Consider the following 22,029-nt stretch of genomic DNA (forward strand, 5'->3'; position numbering starts at 1 on the left):
ATACGACACCAACATGGGACTGGCGGTACACAGAGCAACAAGGTGAGGTTGGGTAAGTCATGCTAAAGTTATTGTAATATAAGTGGCTTTGGATAGGATGGTCAGTTAGCATAGGGTACCAGTTCAAATAAAAACAGTAGAGACACTAGCCTGACCAAAAAAAGCCTTTCACCTCAGAGTGCTATTGTACTGTATATGCAGGCTGGGATTAAAGCTACGTAGCCTATTGTACTTCCAATTCAAAATGTAATGAAGAATGTCAGCAGAGTTTGTTCACTCAAAACACCCCACATTTGGCATGCACACTCAAAACTATAACATGTTTCTATTATTGTACTAAACCAACCTTTAAAAAACTCATTATTTACAGCTCACTGGCAGAGAGGGAATTAGGTCAGGAATTAAGAGCCTGGCTAGGAAACCATGACCTAGTGTGTGCTAGTGGACATGTAACCTCTAACCTGACCTATATACCAGTGGAGGCTGCTGATGGGGAGGAAGGCTCATAATAATGTCTGGAACGGAGCAAATGGAATGGCATCAAACAAATGTATTTGATACCATTCCACTGACTCCGCTCCAGCCATTACCACGAGCCTGTCCTTCCCAATTAAGGTGCCACCAACCTCCTGTGCTGTATACTGAAAACACATCATAACAAGACACCTATAGAACTTTCTAGAAAAGTAGGGCTCAGGTCCATCTAGCTATCTAACTGACCACCCACATATTATTAACAGCATCTTAGTGTGCTGCACTGTGGGAGGAGAGTCTACTATCCATTCAAGCAAGGGTACTATTTCTGAGTGGCTTATCTAATTCTCTAGGGGGGAGGAGTCTGCATAAAGGAGCGGTTGTGTAACAGGGACAGATCCGGTGGCTGGAATTGCGCTGTGGCAGAGATTCTCATAGCCCTACTATGTGCTGTGAATCAAATCAAATTGTATTGGCCACATACACATGTTTAACAGATGTTATTGCGGGTGTAGCGAAATGTTTGTAACGTTTAAAAAAGGAGACTGAAGGGGAAAAAATTATGCAAAGAAACTGCTCTATGCAAAGAACAAAACTATGTTACAGTGATGTAAAATGGAGATGGATTTGCTATTGATATTTTGTCATTGGATAGTGGTTCATTAATCATTCAAATGAAGCTGTTGAGCCAGTAGTCAATAAAAGTGATTCCTGAGGCATGCATGATGCACTGTTTTGAGGAACACTGGGCAACACGGGTTTCAGACTGTCTTCAGATGTTGGCCTTATCCCTGTTTTGAATGCATGTACGTTTCACAAATTGGATATTATACCTGGTGACCTACACGAGTCATTATCAGATACACAGGTCACAGGATATATAGATTTTTTAAACTTCAAATAACAATCACTTTAAGTAGCTAGCGATCTGTAATAGAACAATCTGTTGAAGAAGTGCACAATCTCACCCTTAAAAAAAAACAGCATTAATTATTGTAGGAATTACACCAACAGAATAGCTGCAAAAGTGTTGTTGCTCTGTAGAAAGTAAGATATTCCTGTTTTTAGACAGCAGCATATTTCACCATACATTACGTTTGCAATATGAATTAATATATTTGCTAAATGTTGTCCAAATCATGTAATCAATCTGCTCCGCAAATTATACCATCAATAATATCAGAATTCTTACCTCTCTTCAGTGGCAGACATTATGAGAAAATAAAAAATAATGAAAAAGGAATTTCCTTACAACCAAAACAATGGCTATTCAATAGACGTTCGGCAGAATAAGCGCCTAGTAGTCCTAAAGACGGTCCTATTTTTCTGTTGCAGGGCAGCGCAGATGGAACTGGACTGCTGTCGGACTCGCCTATTCCCTGGTGAGCAATCCGACACATCTCCAGCAGATGGTGCTACAACACCTAACAGTAAAACAAGTGTAAAATGCGGAAATCAAAACGTAGTTACAAAAAAAGTCTAGAAATGCGGAAATCAAAAGGTAGTTACAAAAAAAGTATAGAAATGCGGAAATCAAAACGTAGTTACAAAAAAGTTCCCCAAAAACATCGACACTGTTGAAGACGAGCAGCTGCTGAACCCAGCTATCAAAAGTCTCCGTAGTGTAAATTTAACCGACTGAGTAGGCATAGCTCTATAGCTCCTGTCACCCAATGGCAGGCCTTCAATGTGTAAACGTGAGTATTATTGCACAGTTCCTGGAAAAGTTGTCCATTATTACTTGGAAGGGCCTGACGATGTTAGCTAGCTCACTTTAGCGCGCGCTCAGTTGTCATATTTAGCCAGCTAAACTCACTGTAACATTTAATATAACTGATTCATAATGTCAACATGAAAAATAATGACATGTCATATAGACCGGTAATACTAATGCACACCAGACCAACGGAAGGCTTGGTTTAGGCATAGCCTGGCATTTTCCAGACCAGGGATGGGCAAACTCCAGTCCTTGGGACGGTTTTTCAAAACATTTTGGGGGATCAGAAGGATCCGGATTCTGTAATCCTCATTTTTGCTATCCAGGACCAAATCGATCTGTCTGTTTTTGAGCCGATTTTCCAGAAAATAATTGGATAGGATCATTCTGATCCGGATACTACAATATCAAGGTCACAGAATCCAGGTGTTCAGTGCTTTGAACAGGCCTACACCTCGCCATCTACTGGACAGGTTGTGTTACTACTTCTTCATTGTCATAGAGAAACAGACATGAGTTAAACCACATGAATAAGGTACCTTGATTCACAAAAGTAGAGCCTGCATTTCACTTATAAGTAAATGGATGTATTTATTTGACACTTCTCAATATAACAACTGACCACATTGGCTTACCTATACTGTGGTCAATTTTATTTATTTTTTGACCTTTTTTTTTAACTAGGCAAGCCACATTCTTATTTACAATGATGGCCTACTGGGGAACAGTGCCTTGTTCAGGGCATTAACATAATGAACCTTTGGTTTTCAGATGGAAGAACGTTTTTGATAAACCTCCCCTGAGTTACATTGATATTTCTTGGTTGTAGTGCCTTTCACCTTTCTAAATCTACCCTCCTAGTGGAATCGAGATAATCCAGATTTTTGGGAATAAAACTATCCTAATCACTACCTTTGAGTTTTGAAAAATGACCTACAATCCCTGATTTAAAGGTCAGATTGGATGACCAATTCCTTATCCCTATCCGGAGGATCAGAATCCAATTTTTCAGTTTTGTAAAAAAAACTATTCTAATCCTATCCGATAGGGGTAATCCAATCAGATAACTTTTGAACAACCATCCCCAGGGGTCTGATTGACACACTTTATTGCCACACTCTACCAACACACTTGACTCCTAAAACTGCTTATCATGGGCTTCAGTTTAGAATGCAATATGTTTAATCAGTTGTGTAATCATTGGTCCAAAACGTTTTGCAACGAAAAATAAGAGTTTCTATTGGACAAATTCAGGTAGGTCCCTCCCCGTTTCGTTCCATTTGCTTGTTTGGTTCCTAGTGAATACACCCCAGGTGTGTGAGCTGCTCCAGAGCTATATGTGTAATGTCTTAATAAAACTCAGTTTGGCTACTCCAGAACATGAGGCGGAGGACTTAAACGGGCCAACAAACAGTCAAAGCTATTGTCACAGCCATTACTAAGTAAATATCCAGTGATTAAGGTGTGCAGTGCAGGTTGGAGGCATAATCATACATTTAAATTAACACTAATAAATAAACATTTTAGTTTGTGAAGAAACGCCAGTTCTCTACAGAATAAAGAGACATTGACATTATACAATCCCCATTCTTTCTTTGTTTTTCTCAAGTGAATTACAAACTAGGAACGTTATTTCTTCTTCTTGGTGCAGAGCATTATTTGGCTGAGAGGAAAAGTCTTGTGCCAAAACTAGTTCTCAAAATATTTGATGTCTGACCTGATTGTTTTTTTTCAGATGGATACAATATACAACCTTCTCCGGCAGCACAGACTGGACACCTACTACCACAAATTCCTCTCTTTGGGTGTCCAAGATGAGAGAGATTTCACCGATGGCGTAAATGGTGAAGATTTAGACAAAATGGGTAAGGTCACAGACCGGTTACTGACTCGGGTGATTTAAAGTATCCCATCATGCCAACAACTGCATTATTCCTCTGTAAACTGTTCTGATTGTTCATATGTAAACTGTTCTGCTTGTTCATATGTAAACTGTTCTGATTGGTCATATGTAAACTGTTCTGATTGGTCATATGTAAACTGTTCTGATTGGTCATATGTAAACTGTTCTGCTTGGTCATATGTAAACTGTTCTGATTGGTCATATGTAAACTGTTCTGATTGGTCATATGTAAACTGTTCTGATTGGTCATATGTAAACTGTTCTGATTGGTCATATGTAAACTGTTCTGATTGGTCATATGTAAATTCACTATTTAAAAAAATAAAATAATAATTGGTTGTCTCACTCACCATAGACATGCATTCAACTTGTCCAATGCCCCTAATTTGCTAACAGGTTTCAGTCAAGTAGAGAAGAATCGTTTTGAGAAAATGAAAGATTTCATCCAAAGACTCAGAGCGCCACAGCAAGCGATGCCTGTACAAAAACCAATGGAGTCTTTCCGACTGTGGTACACATACCCCCACTGTCCTGAGCTGAAAGAGATCACAGGTGAGACATACACCATCTTTATGTAGTCCTTATAGGAAAGAGGGGAGAAATCAAAAGCATCACATCACTAACTATCCTTACTCCCTTTTGTACAATTTTGAATGCAGACATGGATCCTGCTACAAACACCGTTGAAGATCTGATGCTAAGGATCTGTCACCAAGAGGGCATTGAGAACTCTAAAGCTGTGTGCCTCTACACAGTTGAGGGAATGCCTCTAACTGATGATCCTTTCTTTAACACATGTCAGTTAACCAGATACAGTTTGCATAGTTTTCTTATTTCACTCAGTTCCCATCATTTTTGGCCCCATAACTGTATCACAGCTATACAATCAAATGCATGTAGCCTCTAAGACATATTTGCATGGTACAACACTTTACAGTATATTATGATACAAATCATTGTATACGTCCATTTGAAAGGGTTGGTAATTATTCTCTACTTCAGTATAATCTGAGTGAAAAGAAGCTTGTGTAATGACATGGACCATCCCTTGTGTTGGCATGCATCTTCTATTTCACCCATTAGGGTCTTTGAAAGACAGGCACATTGAAAATGGAAGTGAGCTCTATGCCATGTTTACACCCAAGGAGAACTTGAGACAAGCCCTGCTAGTGCCACTGCAAGAGATGACTGACATGACAGGAGAGGATAATGTTCGATGCCACATCATGCTCAAGGTGAATTCATCTTTACATTGGTGTACTCTATTGGATCTGCGTTCCATACACAGATGGTTACACGTTGACTGGTGAAGTGGGGGGAAGTTTTTTCAATGCCACATTCTGTGTTTGTTACCGTACACACTGAATTCCGGATAAAGCACAAATCAGCTATTACTGTAGCCTACATTTTCCCAAACCTGTGTGTATGAAAGGGTGTGATCCCTGGATTTCTTCGTAAATCATTGCTGTCCTTTATTTAAAGGTAGACTTAGCGAAATGATGTTGCCAAGAGCAGCACTGCAAATATTGCAATGAGCGCGATGCAAGACTTTGCTCAAATCAAATTTTATTTGTCACATGTGCCGAATAAAACAGGTGTAGACCTTACCGTGAAATGCTTACTTACAGTTCCTTAATTAACCAACAATGCAGTTCAAGAAATATTTACTAAATAATAAATACGATGAAATCAAAAAGTAACACAAGAAAATGACATAACAATAAGGAGGCTATATACAGGGGGTACCGGTACCGAGTCAATGTGCGGGGGTACAGGTAGTGGAGATCATTTTCTTTGTCACGCACAGTATCTGCTACAAAGCGTTAGTTATGGGACCAAAACAGCTGAGAAGTCTTGCCTTGCACTCTTTAATTGACCCACTATGCTGTTTACTTTGTGCATCTACGTCATCCCACTGAGTCTACCTTTAATACTTTTATACACTGCTCAAAAAAATAAAGGGAACACTTAAACAATACAATGTAACTCCAAGTCAATCACACTTCTGTGAAATCAAACTGTCCACTTAGGAAGCAACACTGATTGACAATAAATTTCACATGCTGTTGTGCAAATGGAATAGACAACAGGTGGAAATTATAGGCAATTAGCAAGACACCCCCAATAAAGGAGTGGTTCTGCAGGTGGTGACCACAGACCATTTCTCAGTTCCTATGTTTTCTGGCTGATGTTTTGGTCACTTTTGAATGCTGGCGGTGCTTTCACTCTAGTGGTAGCATGAGACGGAGTCTACAACCCACACAAGTGGCTCAGGTAGTGCAGCTCATCCAGGATGGCACATCAATGCGAGCTGTGGCAAGAAGGTTTGCTGTGTCTGTCAGCGTAGTGTCCAGAGCATGGAGGTGCTACCAGGAGACAGGCCAGTACATCAGACCTGGAGGAGGCCGTAGGAGGGCAACAACCCAGCAGCAGGACCGCTACCTCTGCCTTTGTGCAAGGAGGAGCAGGAGGAGCACTGCCAGACCCCTGCAAAATGACCTCCAGCAGGCCACAAATGTGCATGTGTCTGCTCAAACGGTCAGAAACAGACTCCATGAGGGTGGTATGAGGGCCAGACGTCCACAGGTGTTGGTTGTGCTTACAGCCCAACACCGTGCAGGACGTTTGGCATTTGCCAGAGAACACCAAGATTGGCAAATTCGCCACTGGCGCCCTGTGCTCTTCACAGATGAAAGCAGGTTCACACTGAGCACATGTGACAGACGTGACAGAGTCTGGAGACGCCATGGAGAACGTTCTGCTGCCTGCAACATCCTCCAGCATGACCGGTTTGGCGGTGGGTCAGTCATGGTGTGGGGTGGCATTTCTTTGGGGGGCCGCACAGCCCTCCATGTGCTCGCCAGAGGTAGCCTGACTGCCATTAGGTACCGAGATGAGATCCTCAGACCCCTTGTGAGACCATATGCTGGTGCGGTTGGCCCTGGGTTCCTCCTAATGCAAGACAATGCTAGACTTCATGTGGCTGGAGTGTGTCAGCAGTTCCTGCAAGAGGAAGGCATTGATGCTATGGACTGGCCCGCCTGTTCCCCAGACCTGAATCCAATTGAGCACATCTGGGACATCATGTCTCGCTCCATCCACCAACGCCACGTTGCACCACAGACTGTCCAGGAGTTGGCGGATGCTTTAGTCCAGGTCTGGGAGGAGATTCCTCAGGAGACCATCCGCCACCTCATCAGGAGCATGCCCAGGCGTTGTAGGGAGGTCATACAGGCACGTGGAGGCCACACACACTACTGAGCCTCATTTTGACTTGTTTTAAGGACATTACATCAAAGTTGGATCCGCCTGTAGTGTGGATTTCCACTTCAATTTTGAGTGTGACTCCAAATCCAGACCTCCATGGGTTGATAAATTGGATTTCCATTGATTATTTTTGTGTGATTTTGTTGTCAGCACATTCAACTATGTAAAGAAAAAAGTATTTAATAAGATTATTTCATTCATTCAGATCTAGGATGTGTTATTTTAGTGTTCCCTTTATTTTTTTGAGCAGTGTATGAAAACTTTTCATCAACAGGGAGACTTTGAGGTCAAGGTGGACTTGGCAAGTGACACATTACGAGATCTGAGACAGAAGCTCTCTGGTGAAAGTGGAATCCCAGCACATGTCCTCCATTACAAGTAATGTTATGTTCATTAATTCATTTAATCATTAAGGAATTTGTAATACATTTAATAGCATAAAAAACACATACATTTAAAAACCCCAGCACATCTAATATTTTGACTACTGATGGTATCAATACGTTTTCTTTCACAAAGCATCACTAGCCATGATAAGCCATCATTATTAAGTCATTATTGATGTTTCTGCAGACGTGAACGCGGTGGAGTTGGACAGACTTTACTAGATTGTGGAATCAATGAGGAGTCAACTGTGGGCTTTTCTTTGTCCTCCTTCCCTGATGAGCGGCCAGACGCTATGGAATTCTACTTCAATGATGTCGTACCCTCAGTGGAACAATCCCAGAAAGGACTCAGTGCTTTCTTTTCTTCACTTTATGCCATTGTGAGATATTCCAAAATGTATTACACTGTCTTGTCATGTTTGACCATGCTCAGGCCAAGCGTGCAACAGGGTTCCTTTGCTTCTCTCATTGGTTTTGATGTGGACTTCGTCCCCTGCTATAACACATTCGATGCTTTCCCCCTAATCTTTACAGAGCGATAGAGAAAAACGTTCTGGAGATGGATTAAACAAAGTGACTGCATACATTCGAAAGCTCAGTGGGTGCAATCCTTTGGCCCAAAGTTTGCATCGGCTGTTGTGCAGAAATGAGGTTGGAACAAGGACCCAGAAGGTGATATATATTTTGTCACAAAAGCATACAAATATAATATCATTTAATATGTCCACAAATGTATTAATAAAATGTATACATTTGTTTTAGGTTGCTATCGTTGAAGGATTGTACAATCTTTTCAGAGAGCTGTTGCCAAGCCTCCACAAAAGAAGAGGTGACAAAATCATTGAAGACTCTGAGGTTTTTGAGAATGCACCAGTGTGCTGGGCCCACCTGTTATCTGAAGCAAAGGTGTGCCCATTGTCTTTTGAGATGCTGTTGATTAAAGCTGTTTCTACTGTAGCCTACTGAAACACGTTATGAAATAACTTAAATGGTGAATTGAGATACTGCACCTAGACTTTACAGGCATAACACTGTGTACATGTATCATACAAACCCCAGTGTAATAATTACTTTTGACCTTTCTATCTACCCTAGAAAGAAAGTTCACAACATGAGGTCTATGTACCCATAGTCTTGTACTCTCAACCTGGAGAACGTTTCTGCGACCCAGTTCGAGTACCTGGGTTACCAGATGTCTTTGAAAGAGAGTATGTTCTGCAGAAAATCAAAGGTAAAACTAAACATAAGCAATCTTAAGCATTTTTTAATAGTTTTACGTAGCATGATCTTTAATTGCATGATTTACTGTTTTCCCATTGTTAAGATGGAGAGAGAATCCCAAACTGCTCTGTGGAGATCCTAACAGAGACTTCAATGTCTAGAGCCTCTGATGTTGAAAGGATTTTGCTCAGTCTGCCTCCATTCATCAAAACATTCCCTAAGTGGGCTTCATCTGGACTTGTGACTGGCCAAAAGTATGTATGATTCCTCTTTACATTGCTTTTATCACACAATAAGTTCTATATAAATATATGTGTTGATAATAATGCTAAGTGTCGAATAAAAATTAAAGCTTTCAGATTATTCTCGATGACACATTTGCCAAGATGAAGGAAAAAGTGAAAGAATATGTTAATCTGACAGTGACTCCAGCATTACAGTTGAAGGATGTTGGAGTATCTGGACCACGTCTGATTTTCTTGGAAGAAAGTAGGCTTTATTTTATTTATCCTTTGTTTAACTAAGCAAGTCAATTAAGAACACATTTTTATTTACAGTCGCAAGGCAGCAACACATGACAACACAGCATGGTAGCAACACAACATGGTACGAACATTATCGGGCACAGTCAACAGCACAAAGGTCAAGAAGGTAGAGACAACAATACATCACACAAAGCAGCCACAACTGTCAGTAAGAGTGTCCACGATTGAGTCTTTGAATGAAGAGATTGAGATAAAACTGTCCAGTTTGAGTATTTGTTGCTGCCTGTTCCAGTCGCTAGTTGCAGCAAACTGAAAAGAGGAGCGACCCAGGGATGTGTGTGCTTTGGGGACCTTTAACAGAATGTGACTGGCAGAACGGCTGTTGTATGTGGAGGATGAGGGCTGCAGTAGATATCTCAGATAGGGGGGAGTGAGGCCTAAGAGGGTTTTATAAATAAGCATCAACCAGTGGGTCTTGCGACGGGTATACAGAGATGACCAGTTTACAGAGGAGTATAGAGTGCAGTGATGTGTCCTATAAGGAGCATTGGTGGCAAATCTGATGGCCGAATGGTAAAGAACATCTAGCCGCTCGAGAGCACCCTTACCTACCAATCTATAAATGATGTCTCCGTAATCTAGCATGGGTAGGATGGTCATCTGAATCAGGGTTAGTTTGGCAGCTGGGGTGAAAGAGGAGTGATTACGATAGAGGAAACCAAGTCTAGATTTAACTTTAGCCTGCAGCTTTGATATGTGCTGAGAGAAGGACAGTGCACCGTCTAGCCATACTCCCAAGTACTTGTATGAGGTGACTACCTTAAGCTCTAAAACCTCAGAGGTAGTAATAACACCTGTGGGAAGAGGGGCATTCTTCTTACCAAACCACATGACCTTTGTTTTGGAGGTGTTCAGAACAAGGTTCAGGGTAGAGAAAGCTTGTTGGACACTAAGAAAGCTTTGTTGTAGAGCATTTAACACAAATTCCGCAGAGGGACCAGCTGAGTATAAGACTGTATCATCTGCATATAAATGGATGAGAGAGCTTCCTACTGCCTGAGCTATGTTGTTGATGTAAATTGAGAAGAGCGTGGGGCCTAGGATTGCGCCTTGGGGTACTCCCTTGGTGACAGGCAGTGGCTGAGACAGCAGGTTTTCTGACTTTTTACACTGCACTCTTTGAGAGAGGTAGTTAGCAAACCAGGCCAAAGACCCCTCAGAGACACCAATACTCCTTAGCCGGCCCACAAGAATGGAATGGTCTACCGTATCAAAAGCTTTGGCCAAGTCAATAAAAATAGCAGCACAATATTGCTTAGAATCAAGGGCAATGGTGACATCATTGAGGACCTTTAAGGTTGCAGTGACACATCCATAACCTGAGCGGAAACCAGATTGCATACCCGAGAGAATACTATAGACATCAAGAAAGCCAGTCAGTTGATTATTGACAAGTTTTTCCAACACTTTTGATAAACAGGGCAAAATAGAAATAGGCCTATAACAGTTAGGATCAGCTCGATCTCCCCCTTTAAAAAAAGGATGAACCGTGGTTGCCTTCCAAGCAATGGGAACCTCCCCAGAAAGGAGAGACAGGTTAAAAAGGTTGGAGATAGGCTTGGCGATGATAGGGGCAGCAACCTTAAAGAAGAAAGAGTCTAAACCATCTGACCCAGATGTTTTTTTGGGGGTCAGGTTTTTGGAACTCCTTTAGCACCTCGGACTCAGTGACTGCCTGCAGGGAGAAACTTTGTAGCGGGGCAGGGGAAAAAGAGGGAGAAGCATCGGGGATAGTCGCATTAGAAGGGGTGGGAGATGAGGAAATGTTGGATGGGCAAGGAGGCATGGCTGAGTCAAATAGGAATCCTGACTTAATGAAGTGGTGATTAAAGAGCTCAGCCATGTGCTTCTTGTCAGTAACAACCACATCATCAACATTAAGGGACATGGACAGCTGTAAGGAGGAGGGTTTATTCTTCAGGTCTTTAACCGTTTTCCAGAACTTCTTGGGGTTAGACCCACAGAGAGAGAACTGCTCCTTAAAGTAACTAACTTTGGCCTTCCGGATAGCCTTAGTGCACGTATTTCTCATTTTTCTGAACGAGAGCGTCAGCCTGAATATGCGTGTGCCGAGCCTTTCACCAAATGCAATTCTTGAGGTGGAGTAACTCTGCAAGATCACGGTCGAACCAGGGGCTGAACCTGTTTTTAATTCTCATTTTCTTTATGGGGTCGTGTTTGTTAACAACACCATTGAAAACATCAAGAAAGAAGGTCCAAGCATCTTCAAGCTGATTCTATACCATTTTACAGAGGCCAGTTCATGAAGGAAGGCTTGCTCATTAAAGTTTTTTAGCAAGCGTCTATGACAAATCAGGACAGGTCGTTTCACTGAGCAGCCATTACTGAACACAGGCTGTAAAACAGTGATCACTAAGGTCATTACAGAAAACACCAGACTGATACCTATCAGGATTATTTGTGAGGATAACATCGAGGAGAGTAGCCTTTTCTGGGTGTTTGGAGTCATACCTTGATGGGACTGGTGATAATCTGAGAGATATTTAGGGAGTCTCATTGCTTTAGGACTTGGTCAGGTGGTTTAAGCATGTCCCAGTTTAGGTCACCTAGCAGGACAAATTCAGACTTAGTGTAAGGGGCCAGGAGAGAGCTTAGGGCATGTAGGGTACAGGCCGGTGCTGATGGAGGACGATAGCACCCAGCAACAGTCAACAAAGAGCTATTTGAAAGTTTAATGCTTAAAACCAGCAAATCAAATTGTTTGGGGACAGACTTGGTGGAGACAACCGAGCACTGAAGGTGTTCCTTGGTAAAGATTGCCACTCCCCCACCTTTGGAAGATCTGTCTTGCCGAAAAAGGTTATAACCAGAAAGGTTAACATCAGTATTCAAAACACTCTTCCTTAACCACGTCTCAGTAATTACCAACACATCTGGATTGGAACTGTGAACCTACACTTTCAATTGATCCATTTTAGGTAATAAGCTTCTAGTGTTAACATGCAGAAAACCCAGGCTTTTACGAGAGCAGAAATCAGTGCAGCAGATATCAGAGCACAAGTCAGAATTGGGGCTAGCAACAGTAGATGGGCCAGGGTGTACATGCACATTTCCAGATATCATCAACAGTAATACAATCAAGGCACGGCATAGGACAGGGAGAGCTCTGCAGTACTGATTTATGACATCTGAATGTGCATCAGATGGCAACAAGATCATATTGTACAGCAATTTCATCAGGTAACATGAATACAAAGCCGGTGAGAGGTGGCTAGAAAAGGATGGTAGGCCAAAAGTCTGTGTAACCAATAGAGAGTCAGAGCCCCGAGTCTGGGAACAAACACAGTCTGTCCCACGGTTGGGTAAGTGTGTAGTCAACAAAGTACTGGGCCTTGTTTCCTAATGTATCAGGGACGTTCCGTTTGAATTTAGCCAATGTTTTAGATATTCCTGCAATAATCTATTTAAGTGTCCTTAGGGGGTAGGATGTTAGCATAAATTTGCAAATCTAAAATAATTATTGGGAAATAATTAACTCAAGTTATCCAATTTGTGATATTTTGGACTGAACCCAGGCCTCTTGAAGGACGCCTCATAGTCTGTGTTGGTGTCATTTCAAGTTTTATTGCCACGTGCACAAATACAGTGACATGACTTAATTGCAAGCTCTTTCCCAACGATGCAGTAATCAATATCAGTAGTACTATAAAGTCAAGTAGAATAAAAACACACAGTAAATATTTGAAACACTTGAAACTTTACTGTGTGCTCTGAAACATAAGTAGTGTTTATGTTTTTGAGTGGGCTCTGCTTATTTATGATCCGTTTTAGAAGAATATAAACGTCCTGCTTCGGCTGTCTCGTTATTGTAAAAGCTGGACTATTATCGTCATTTGGTTGTCATCTAATGATTGGTTGCAGGTTGTTTTTGGAGAAATACTTGTTTGTTGTATTTCAACAAATGCCTCTCCTTGACAGATAACCTTGGTGTTTACATCTGTAAACAAAAAGGATCTCCTCAGGATATCTCCGTTTTTGATTGCTTAGCTATGAAATTCAAAACGTTGAATGTGGACGAGTTGGCAAATGCGTAAGTACCTCCATCTGAAAATGTGCCAAATACTTTGTTTGCGATGACATGAAGCATCACAATAAATGGTGGTCTGTTCATGAAGAAAAACATTTGATCAATTCATGAACTGAACTATCTTCTTCATCAAATTTCTGGCCTTAAAGCTGGAATCCTTCATTGAAACAATAACAAAGCAGTCACCCACCTGTGTTTTGGTAAAAAGCTGAGGGATGGACCTGAAGTAATGTAACCACTCTCAAATTCAGAGCAAGTGCTATGTGCGGATGAAATAACCATCCATGACATCAAAATTATAGTTTTAACCATGTTCTGAGGCTATACAGTATTTGTTCACATTTTTTTATTTTTACATTGGGAGTAAAACAATCTTTTATATGTTGGGTTCAGATGGGATATGACAGTTGAACTACGCTCATGAGGCATTTCTAAGTTATATTTTTCACAAATAAATGTGTATATATCATTAATTGATGAGTCCAAAAATGGATGCAGCAACTAATGATTCTAGCTTGAAGCCTGTTCTACCTCCTCCTGTTAAAGTGTAATGGACATGAAAAGTGAAATGTGCTTTACTAGTCTTCAGACTTGTGAAATGCTGTATAATCTAGGTTATCTGGCAGCATAACCAGATTCATTATTTAAAAGCTGGGGTACAGGGCTGAATGGCTTTAATAATGAACAAATGAAATGCACTACAGTCCATAGTATAGTTGTATCTATGGAAACTCAGAAGTGGGTTATATTTCTATGGTAAACTAGTTGCAGCTACAGCTCATAATGCCAGACGTGATGTTCCATGTCCCTTTTATTCCTGATGGGATGTCTTTCATTTCTCTTCAGAATGAGAGACATCAGAAGTGACCTGACCTTCATGACCACCAGGACTCCTAAAGAGGCCATACTGGTAATTCAAGATGTTCTGATAAACTGTTGAAGTCGGAAGTTTACATACACTTAGGTTGGAGTCATTAAAACTAGTTTTTCAACCACTCCACAAATGTCTTGTTAACAAACTATAGTTTTGGCAAGTCGGTTAGGACATCTACTTTGTGCATGACACAAGTAATTTTTCCAACAATTGTTTACAGACAGATTATTTCACTTATAATTGTAACGACTGTCGTAGAGAGGTGACCAAGATGCAGCGTGGCACGTGTTCATGATTGAATCAAACAAACACTCAAACAAAAAATAACAAAGGGAAACGAAAGCACACAGTTCTGCCAGGTGCAGAAACACAAAACAGAAAACAACTACCCACAAACACAGGTGGGAAAAGGCTGCCTAAGTATGATTCCTAATCAGAGACAACGATAGACAGCTGCCTCTGATTAGGAACCACACTCGGCCCAAAACAAAGAAATACAAAACATAGAATGCCCACCCCACACCCTGACCTAACAAAATAGAGAAATAAACCGTCTCTCTCAGGTCAGGGCGTGACAATAATTCACTGTATCAGAATTCCAGTGGGTCAGAAGTTTACATACACTAAGTTGACTGGGCCTTTAAACAGCTTGGAAAATTCCAGAAAATTATGTCATGGCTTTAGAAGCTTCTGATAGGCTAATTGACATCATTTGAGTCAATTGGAGGTGTACCTGTGGATGTATTTCAAGGCCTACCTTCAAACTCAGTGCCTCCTTGATTGACATGGGAATATCAAAAGAAATCAGCCGAGACCTCAGAAAAACCTCCACAAGTCTGGTTCATCCTTGGGAGCAATTTCCAAACGCCTGAAGGTACCATGTTCATCTGTATAAACAATAGTACGCAAGTATAAACACCATGGGACCACGCAGCCGTCATACCGCTCAGGAAGGAGACGTGTTCTGTCTCCTAGAGATGAATGTACTTTGGTGCGAGAAGTGCAAATCAATCCCAGAACAACAGCAAAGGACCTTGTGAAGATGCTGGAGGAAACGGGTACAAAGTATCTATATCCACAGTAAACAAGTCCTATATTGACAAGGAAGAAGCCACTGCTCCAAAACCATCATAAAAAAGCCAGACTACGGTTTGCAACTGCACATGGTGACAAAGATCTGACTTTTTTGAGAAATGTCCTCTGGTCTGATGAAACAAATATAGAACTGTTTGGCCATAATGACCATCGTTATGTTTGGTGGAAAAGGGGGAGGCTTGCAAGCCGAAGAACACCATCCCAACCGTGAAGCACGGGGGTGGCAGCATCATGTTATGGGGGTGCTTTTCTGCAGGAGGGACTGGTGCACTTCACAAATAGATGGCATCATTAGAAAGGAAAATTATGTGGATATATTGAAGCAACATCTCAAGACATCAGTCAGGAAGTTAAAGCTTGGTCACAAATGGGTCTTCCAAATGGACAATGACCCCAAGCATACTTCCAAAGTTGTGGCAAAATGGCTTAAGGACAACAAAGTCAAGGTAGTGGAGTGGCCATCACAAAGCCCTGACCTCAATCCTATAGAAAATTTGTGGGCACATCTGAAAAAGTGTGTGCGAGCAAGGAGGCCTACAAACCTGACTCAGTTACACCAGCTCTGTCAGGAGGAATGGGCCAAAATTCACCCAACTTATTGTGGGAAGCTTGTGGAAGGCTACCTGAAACGTTTGACCCAAGTTAAACAATTTAAAGACAATGCTACCAAATACTAATTGAGTGTATGTAAACTTCTGACCCACTGGGAATGTGATGAAAGAAATAAAAGCTGAAATATATCATTCTCTCTACTATTATTCTGACATTTTACGTTCTTAAAATGAAGTGGTGATCCTAACTGACCTAAATGTCAGGAATTGTGAAAAACTGAGTTTAAATGTATTTGGCTAAGGTGTATGTAAACTTCCGACTTTAACTGTATATCATACATATTTGTGATAATTAATATATAATTAATGATATACACTACCGGTCAAAAGTTTTAGAACACCTACTCATTCAAGGGTTTTTCTTGATTTTTTTAAAACAATTTTCTACAGTGTAGAATAATAGTGAAGACATCAACACTATGAAATAACACAAATGGAATCATGTAGTAACCAAAAAAGTGAAACAATTCAAAATTGATTTTAGATTCTTCAAAGTAGCCACCCTTTGCTTTGATGACAGCTTTGTACACTCTTGGCATTCTCTCAACCACCTTCATGAGGTAGTCACCTGGAATGCATTTCAATTAACAGGTGTGCCTTTTTAAAAGTTAATTTGTGGAATTTCTTTCCTTCTTAATGCGTTTGAGCCAATCAGTTATGTTGTGACCAGGTAGGGGCGGTATATAGAAGATAGCCCTATTTGGTAAAATACCAAGTCCATATTATGGCAAGAACAGCTCAAATAAGCAAAGAGAAACAACAGTCCATCATTACTTTAAGACATGAAGGTCAATCAATACAGAACATTTCAAGAACTTTGAACGTTTCTTCAAGTGCAGTCGCAAAAACCATCAAGCGCTATGATGAAACTGGCTCTCATGAGGACCGCCACAGGAATGGAAGACCCAGAGTTACCTCTGCTGCAGAGGATAAGTTCATTAGAGTTACCAGCCTCAGAAATTGCAGCCCAAATAAATGCTTTACACAGTTCAAGTAACAGACACATCTCAACATCAACTGTTCAGTGGAGACGGTGTGAATCAGGCCTTCATGGTCGAATTGCTGCAAAGAAACCACCAATAAGAAGAAGAGACTTGCTTGGGCCAAGAAACACGAGCAATGGACATTAGACCAGTGGAAATATGTCCTTTGGTCTGGAGTTCAAATTTGAGATTTTTGGTTCCAACCGCCGTGTCTTTGTGAGACTCGGTGTGGGTGAACAGATGATCTCCGCATGTGTATTTCCCACCGTAAACCATGGAGGTGTTATGGTGTGGGGGTGCTTTGCTGGTGACATTGTCTGTGATTTATTTAGACTTCAAGGCACATTTAACCAGCATGGCTACCACAGCATTCTGCAGCGATACGCCATCCCATCTGGTTTGGGCTTAGTGGGACTATCATTTGTTTTTCAAAAGGACAATGACCCAACACCAGGCTGTGTAAGGGCTATTTGACCAAGAAGGAGAGTGATGGAGTGCTGCATCAGACGACCTGGCTTCCAGAATCACCCGACTTAAACCAAATTGAGATGGTTTGGGATGAGTCGGACCACATAGTGAAGGAAAAGCAGCCAACAAGTGCTTAGCATACAGTGGGGGGAAAAAGTATTGAGTCAGCCACCAATTGTGCAAGTTCTCCCACTTAAAAAGATGAGAGGCCTGTAATTTTCATCATAGGTACACGTCAGCTATGACAGACAAAATGAGAGAAAAAAAATCCAGAAAATCGCATTGTAGGATTTTTAATGAATTTATTTGCAAATTATGGTGGAAAATAAGTATTTGGTCACCTACAAACAAGCAAGATCTCTGGCTCTCACAGACCGGTAACTTCTTCTTTAAGAGGCTCCTCTGTCCTCCACTCGTTACCTGTATTAATGGCACCTGTTTGAACTTGTTATCAGTATAAAAGACACCTGTCCACAACCTCAAACAGTCACACTCCAAACTCCACTATGGCCAAGACCAAAGAGCTGTCAAAGGACACCAGAAACAAAATTGTAGACCTGCACCAGGCTGGGAAGACTGAATCTGCAATAGGTAAGCAGCTTGGTTTGAAGAAATCAACTGTGGGAGCAATTATTAGGAAATGGAAGACATACAAGACCACTGATAATCTCCCTCGATCTGGGGCTCCACGCAAGATCTCACACCATGGGGTCAAAATTATCACAAGAACGGTGAGCAAAAATCCCAGCACCACACGGGGGGACCTAGTGAATGACCTGCAGAGAGCTGGGACCAAAGTAACAAAGCCTACCATCAGTAACACACTACGCCGCCAGGGACTCAAATCCTGCAGTGCCAGACGTGTCCCCCTGCTTAAGCCAGTACATGTCCAGGCCCGTCTGAAGTTTGCTAGAGAGCATTTGGATGATCCAGAAGAGGATTGGGAGAATGTCAGATGAAACCAAAATATAACTTTTTGGTAAAAACTCAACTCGTCGTGTTTGGAGGACAAAGAATGCTGAGTTGCATCCAAAGAATACCATACCTACTGTGAAGCATGGGGGTGGAAACATCATGCTTTGTGGCTGTTTTTCTGCAAAGGGACCAGGACGACTGATCCGTGTAAAGGAAAGAATGAATGGGGCCATGTATCGTGAGATTTTGAGTGAAAACCTCCTTCCATCAGCAAGGGCATTGAAGATGAAACATGGCTGGGTCTTTCAGCATGACAATGATCCCAAACACACCGCCCGGGCAACAAAGGAGTGGCTTCGTAAGAAGCATTTCAAGGTCCTGGAGTGGCCTAGCCAGTCTCCAGATCTCAACCCCATAGAAAATCTTTGGAGGGAGTTGAAAGTCAGTGTTGCCCAGCGACAGCCCCAAAACATCACTGCTCTAGAGAAGATCTGCATGTCGGAATGGGCCAAAATACCAGCAACAGTGTGTGAAAACCTTGTGAAGACTTACAGAAAACGTTTGACCTGTGTCATTGCCAACAAAGGGTATATAACAAAGTATTGAGATAGACTTTTGTAATTTACCAAATACTTATTTTCCACCATAATTTGCAAATAAATTCATAAAAAATCCTACAATGTGATTTCCTGGATTTTTTTTCTCATTTTGTCTGTCATCGTTGAAGTGTACCTATGATGAAAATTACAGGCCTCTCTCATGTTTTTAAGTGGGAGAACTTGCACAATTGGTGGCTGACTAAATACTTTTTTCCCCCACTGTATGTGGGAACTCCTTCAAGACTGCTGGAAAATCATTCCAGGTGAAACTGGTTGAGAGAATGCCAAGAGTGTGCAAAGCTGTCATCAAGGCAAAGGATGGCTATTTGAAGAATCTCAAATATAAAATATATTTTGATCTGTTTAACACTTTTGTGGTTACTACATGATTCCATATGTGTTATTTCATAGTTTTTATGTCTTCACTATTATTATACAATGTAGAAAATAGTAAAAATAAAGAAAAACCCTTGAATGAGTAGGTGATCTAAAACTTTGACCGGTAGTGTATATGATATATTATTATTTATATTTGCATCATTTATATTTCTGCATCTAAGCTAAGGTCAGTTTTGACACTTGGCAAGTTTGACCCCCTGCTATGGCTCAAATTTTGGCAAACACAAAGCAGCCTTACTTACAGATAGATACCTTGAATGATAAAGATGATAGGCAAAAACGATCCATGTTGATGTAACAAAGTTATACAATATAATAGTTAGATTATCTCCTCCGTTTTGTTGTAGCTAAATAATACTTCTCCATCCAACCTTTTAGGTGCTAGTGGATTCAAGCTCCTCCATGAATGAGACATGCTATGATTCCGATGACAAAATAACACGGTTGGATGCTGTTAAACAGCTCTTTGATAACTTCGCAACTAGAAGCATGGCGTACAATTTTCATCATGTCATTGGCTTGGTGAAGTTTGACTCCTCAGTTAAAACTCTCCACACATTTACAGAGACTCTGGAGACCTTCAAGGTAAATATATTTTGTAATTTCTATTTTATGAATGCAAAATAGCGACGGGGGTGATTTCAATAAGATCCAGTCAAGTACTTACTGTACTGAGATCACATACGTACTCCCCTCAAACCTGTTTTAAAGACTGAAACTGAGACTCAGCAATATGATGTTGCCACGAGCAGCACTGTACATGTTACAGATGAGCGTGATGCACTACGATGCACTCAGTGTCACGACTTCTGCCGAAATCGGTCCCTCTCCTTATTCGGGCGGTCGACGTCACCGGCCTTCTAGCCATCACTGATCCATTTTTCATTTTCCATTTGTTTTGTCTTGTTTTCCCACACACCTGGTTTTCATTCCATCATTACGTATTGTGTATTTGACCCTCTGTTCCCCCCATGTCTTTGTGTGGTATTGTTTGTTTGTAAGGGCTTGTGTACATGTGTACTGATGCGCGTTGGGTTTTGTACCCATGTCGATTATTTCTTTATGCCGTTGGTTTTGGAATTAAACTGCTCCGGCTATTTACCTAGTTCTGCTCTACGGCGTCTGACTTCACTGCCACCAGTTACGCACCCCTTACACTCAGAGGATCTGCATGTGTATGGAGGCGCTTCAAATTGTCCCCATGTTGTAGTTTTTGTATGCGTTGCTGACGCTACCGTTCAATCAGGGATTTTGTGGCATTCATGATATCATTCTTTAGCATGCATCTGCAAACGTCACATAATATTAGAGATATTAGTAGATATTTTTGGCACTTACAGGAACACGTACACAATCTGGAGGCCAGTGGATGCACTGTGCTGTATGATGCCTTGAAACGTGGCATGTCTCAACTGAAAAAAGTTGGAGAGCAGTTTCCAGACTGCAGACTTCGCATCATATGTCTCACAGATGGGAATGATGATGGGTAAATAGAATTATACTTTTTCAGTGTGTAAAACAGTGATTACCTTGATGTTACATTCATTGCGTTAACACAAAGGTATTGTTCGATTGGATTGATTGGTTAATAATTCTATCCGTAGATCAATGACCGAACCAGATGCTGTCACAACCAAACTGATGAGCCATAACATTGTTGTTGATGCCATCGTTGTTGGAAAGGTGGACAACAACGTGCTGCGTGGAATCAGCAATGCAACAGGTACTGTATAATGTCTAAAGAGATTCTGGTTTATATCCCAGCAGTGGACGTACGCCATCATCATGATGTCTTCTTGTGGTTGAAATATGGACACAAAATCAGAATGAATGCATTTTGTTGAATCATTTCTCATTGTTATATTATTTTGGCCTGACTGCACACAAGAACGCAAGCAAAACATAAAATGTTTCGACATGAAGTCTACTGTAGTTGGGATAAACATTTTTTTGAAGGAAAAGTGTTTTGTGTCAGTATTCAATATCATAATATTACAGTTTATCGTAATATAGATGACAAATGACGTATATTTTGTAACAGGGTTGTAAAGGGTTTAAAATCTGGACATACTTGGTTTCTATATCACTAGTGGTGTGGTTTTCATTTTGATGCATCCTTTTACAGCCAGTTTGCATTCCCTTGGAAGTTTGAATTGCATTTGATTAAATGAAGATGACAGCAGTCTACAGTCTAATAAAATGTGAGGCAGCCATTGGGTGTTTTTTGAGCCCCTACATAACAATGTCGTATTTTATACATATTTGCTTCAAGTTATAACAATGAAGCAACTGAATCCACTCCATGTCTTTTAGGAGGGTGTTTTTTCAAACCATCCATGTCTTTTAGGAGGGTGTTGTTTCAAACCATCCATGTCTTTTAGGAGGGTGTTGTTTCAAACCATCCATGTCTTTTAGGAGGGTGTTGTTTCAAACCATCCATGTCTTTTAGGAGGGTGTTGTTTCAAACCATCCATGTCTTTTAGGAGGGTGTTGTTTCAAACCATCCATGTCTGTTAGGAGGGTG

General features: G+C 41.0%; 1 protein-coding gene across 2 annotated transcripts in view; it reads left to right on the top strand.

Moving 5' to 3' along the window:
* The first annotated feature begins 1,937 nt into the window (after positions 1-1,937).
* The window catches only part of LOC106587654 (uncharacterized), a 33,151-nt gene continuing 13,059 nt past the window's right edge, over positions 1,938-22,029 (top strand). The window contains exons 1-17 of one of the 2 annotated variants that reach the window (XM_082969709.1): positions 1,938-2,171; positions 3,927-4,056; positions 4,491-4,646; positions 4,754-4,891; positions 5,178-5,329; positions 7,636-7,739; positions 7,935-8,127; positions 8,282-8,419; positions 8,510-8,653; positions 8,843-8,978; positions 9,072-9,222; positions 9,321-9,457; positions 13,453-13,564; positions 14,408-14,471; positions 19,884-20,090; positions 20,846-20,991; positions 21,110-21,228. In XM_082969709.1, coding sequence (XP_082825835.1) covers positions 2,148-2,171; positions 3,927-4,056; positions 4,491-4,646; positions 4,754-4,891; positions 5,178-5,329; positions 7,636-7,739; positions 7,935-8,127; positions 8,282-8,419; positions 8,510-8,653; positions 8,843-8,978; positions 9,072-9,222; positions 9,321-9,457; positions 13,453-13,564; positions 14,408-14,471; positions 19,884-20,090; positions 20,846-20,991; positions 21,110-21,228 — 2,251 coding nt within the window. In that variant the 5' untranslated portion in view covers positions 1,938-2,147. Of the gene's footprint in view, positions 2,172-2,219; positions 2,665-3,926; positions 4,057-4,490; positions 4,647-4,753; positions 4,892-5,177; positions 5,330-7,635; positions 7,740-7,934; positions 8,128-8,281; positions 8,420-8,509; positions 8,654-8,842; positions 8,979-9,071; positions 9,223-9,320; positions 9,458-13,452; positions 13,565-14,407; positions 14,472-19,883; positions 20,091-20,845; positions 20,992-21,109; positions 21,229-22,029 lie in introns of those variants that run through there. The other variant, XM_082969710.1, reaches the window with a different exon arrangement.

The sequence above is a fragment of the Salmo salar genome, chromosome 26, assembly GCF_965601325.2.
Source record: "Salmo salar chromosome 26, fSalSal1, whole genome shotgun sequence".
Classification (NCBI taxonomy): domain Eukaryota; kingdom Metazoa; phylum Chordata; class Actinopteri; order Salmoniformes; family Salmonidae; genus Salmo; species Salmo salar.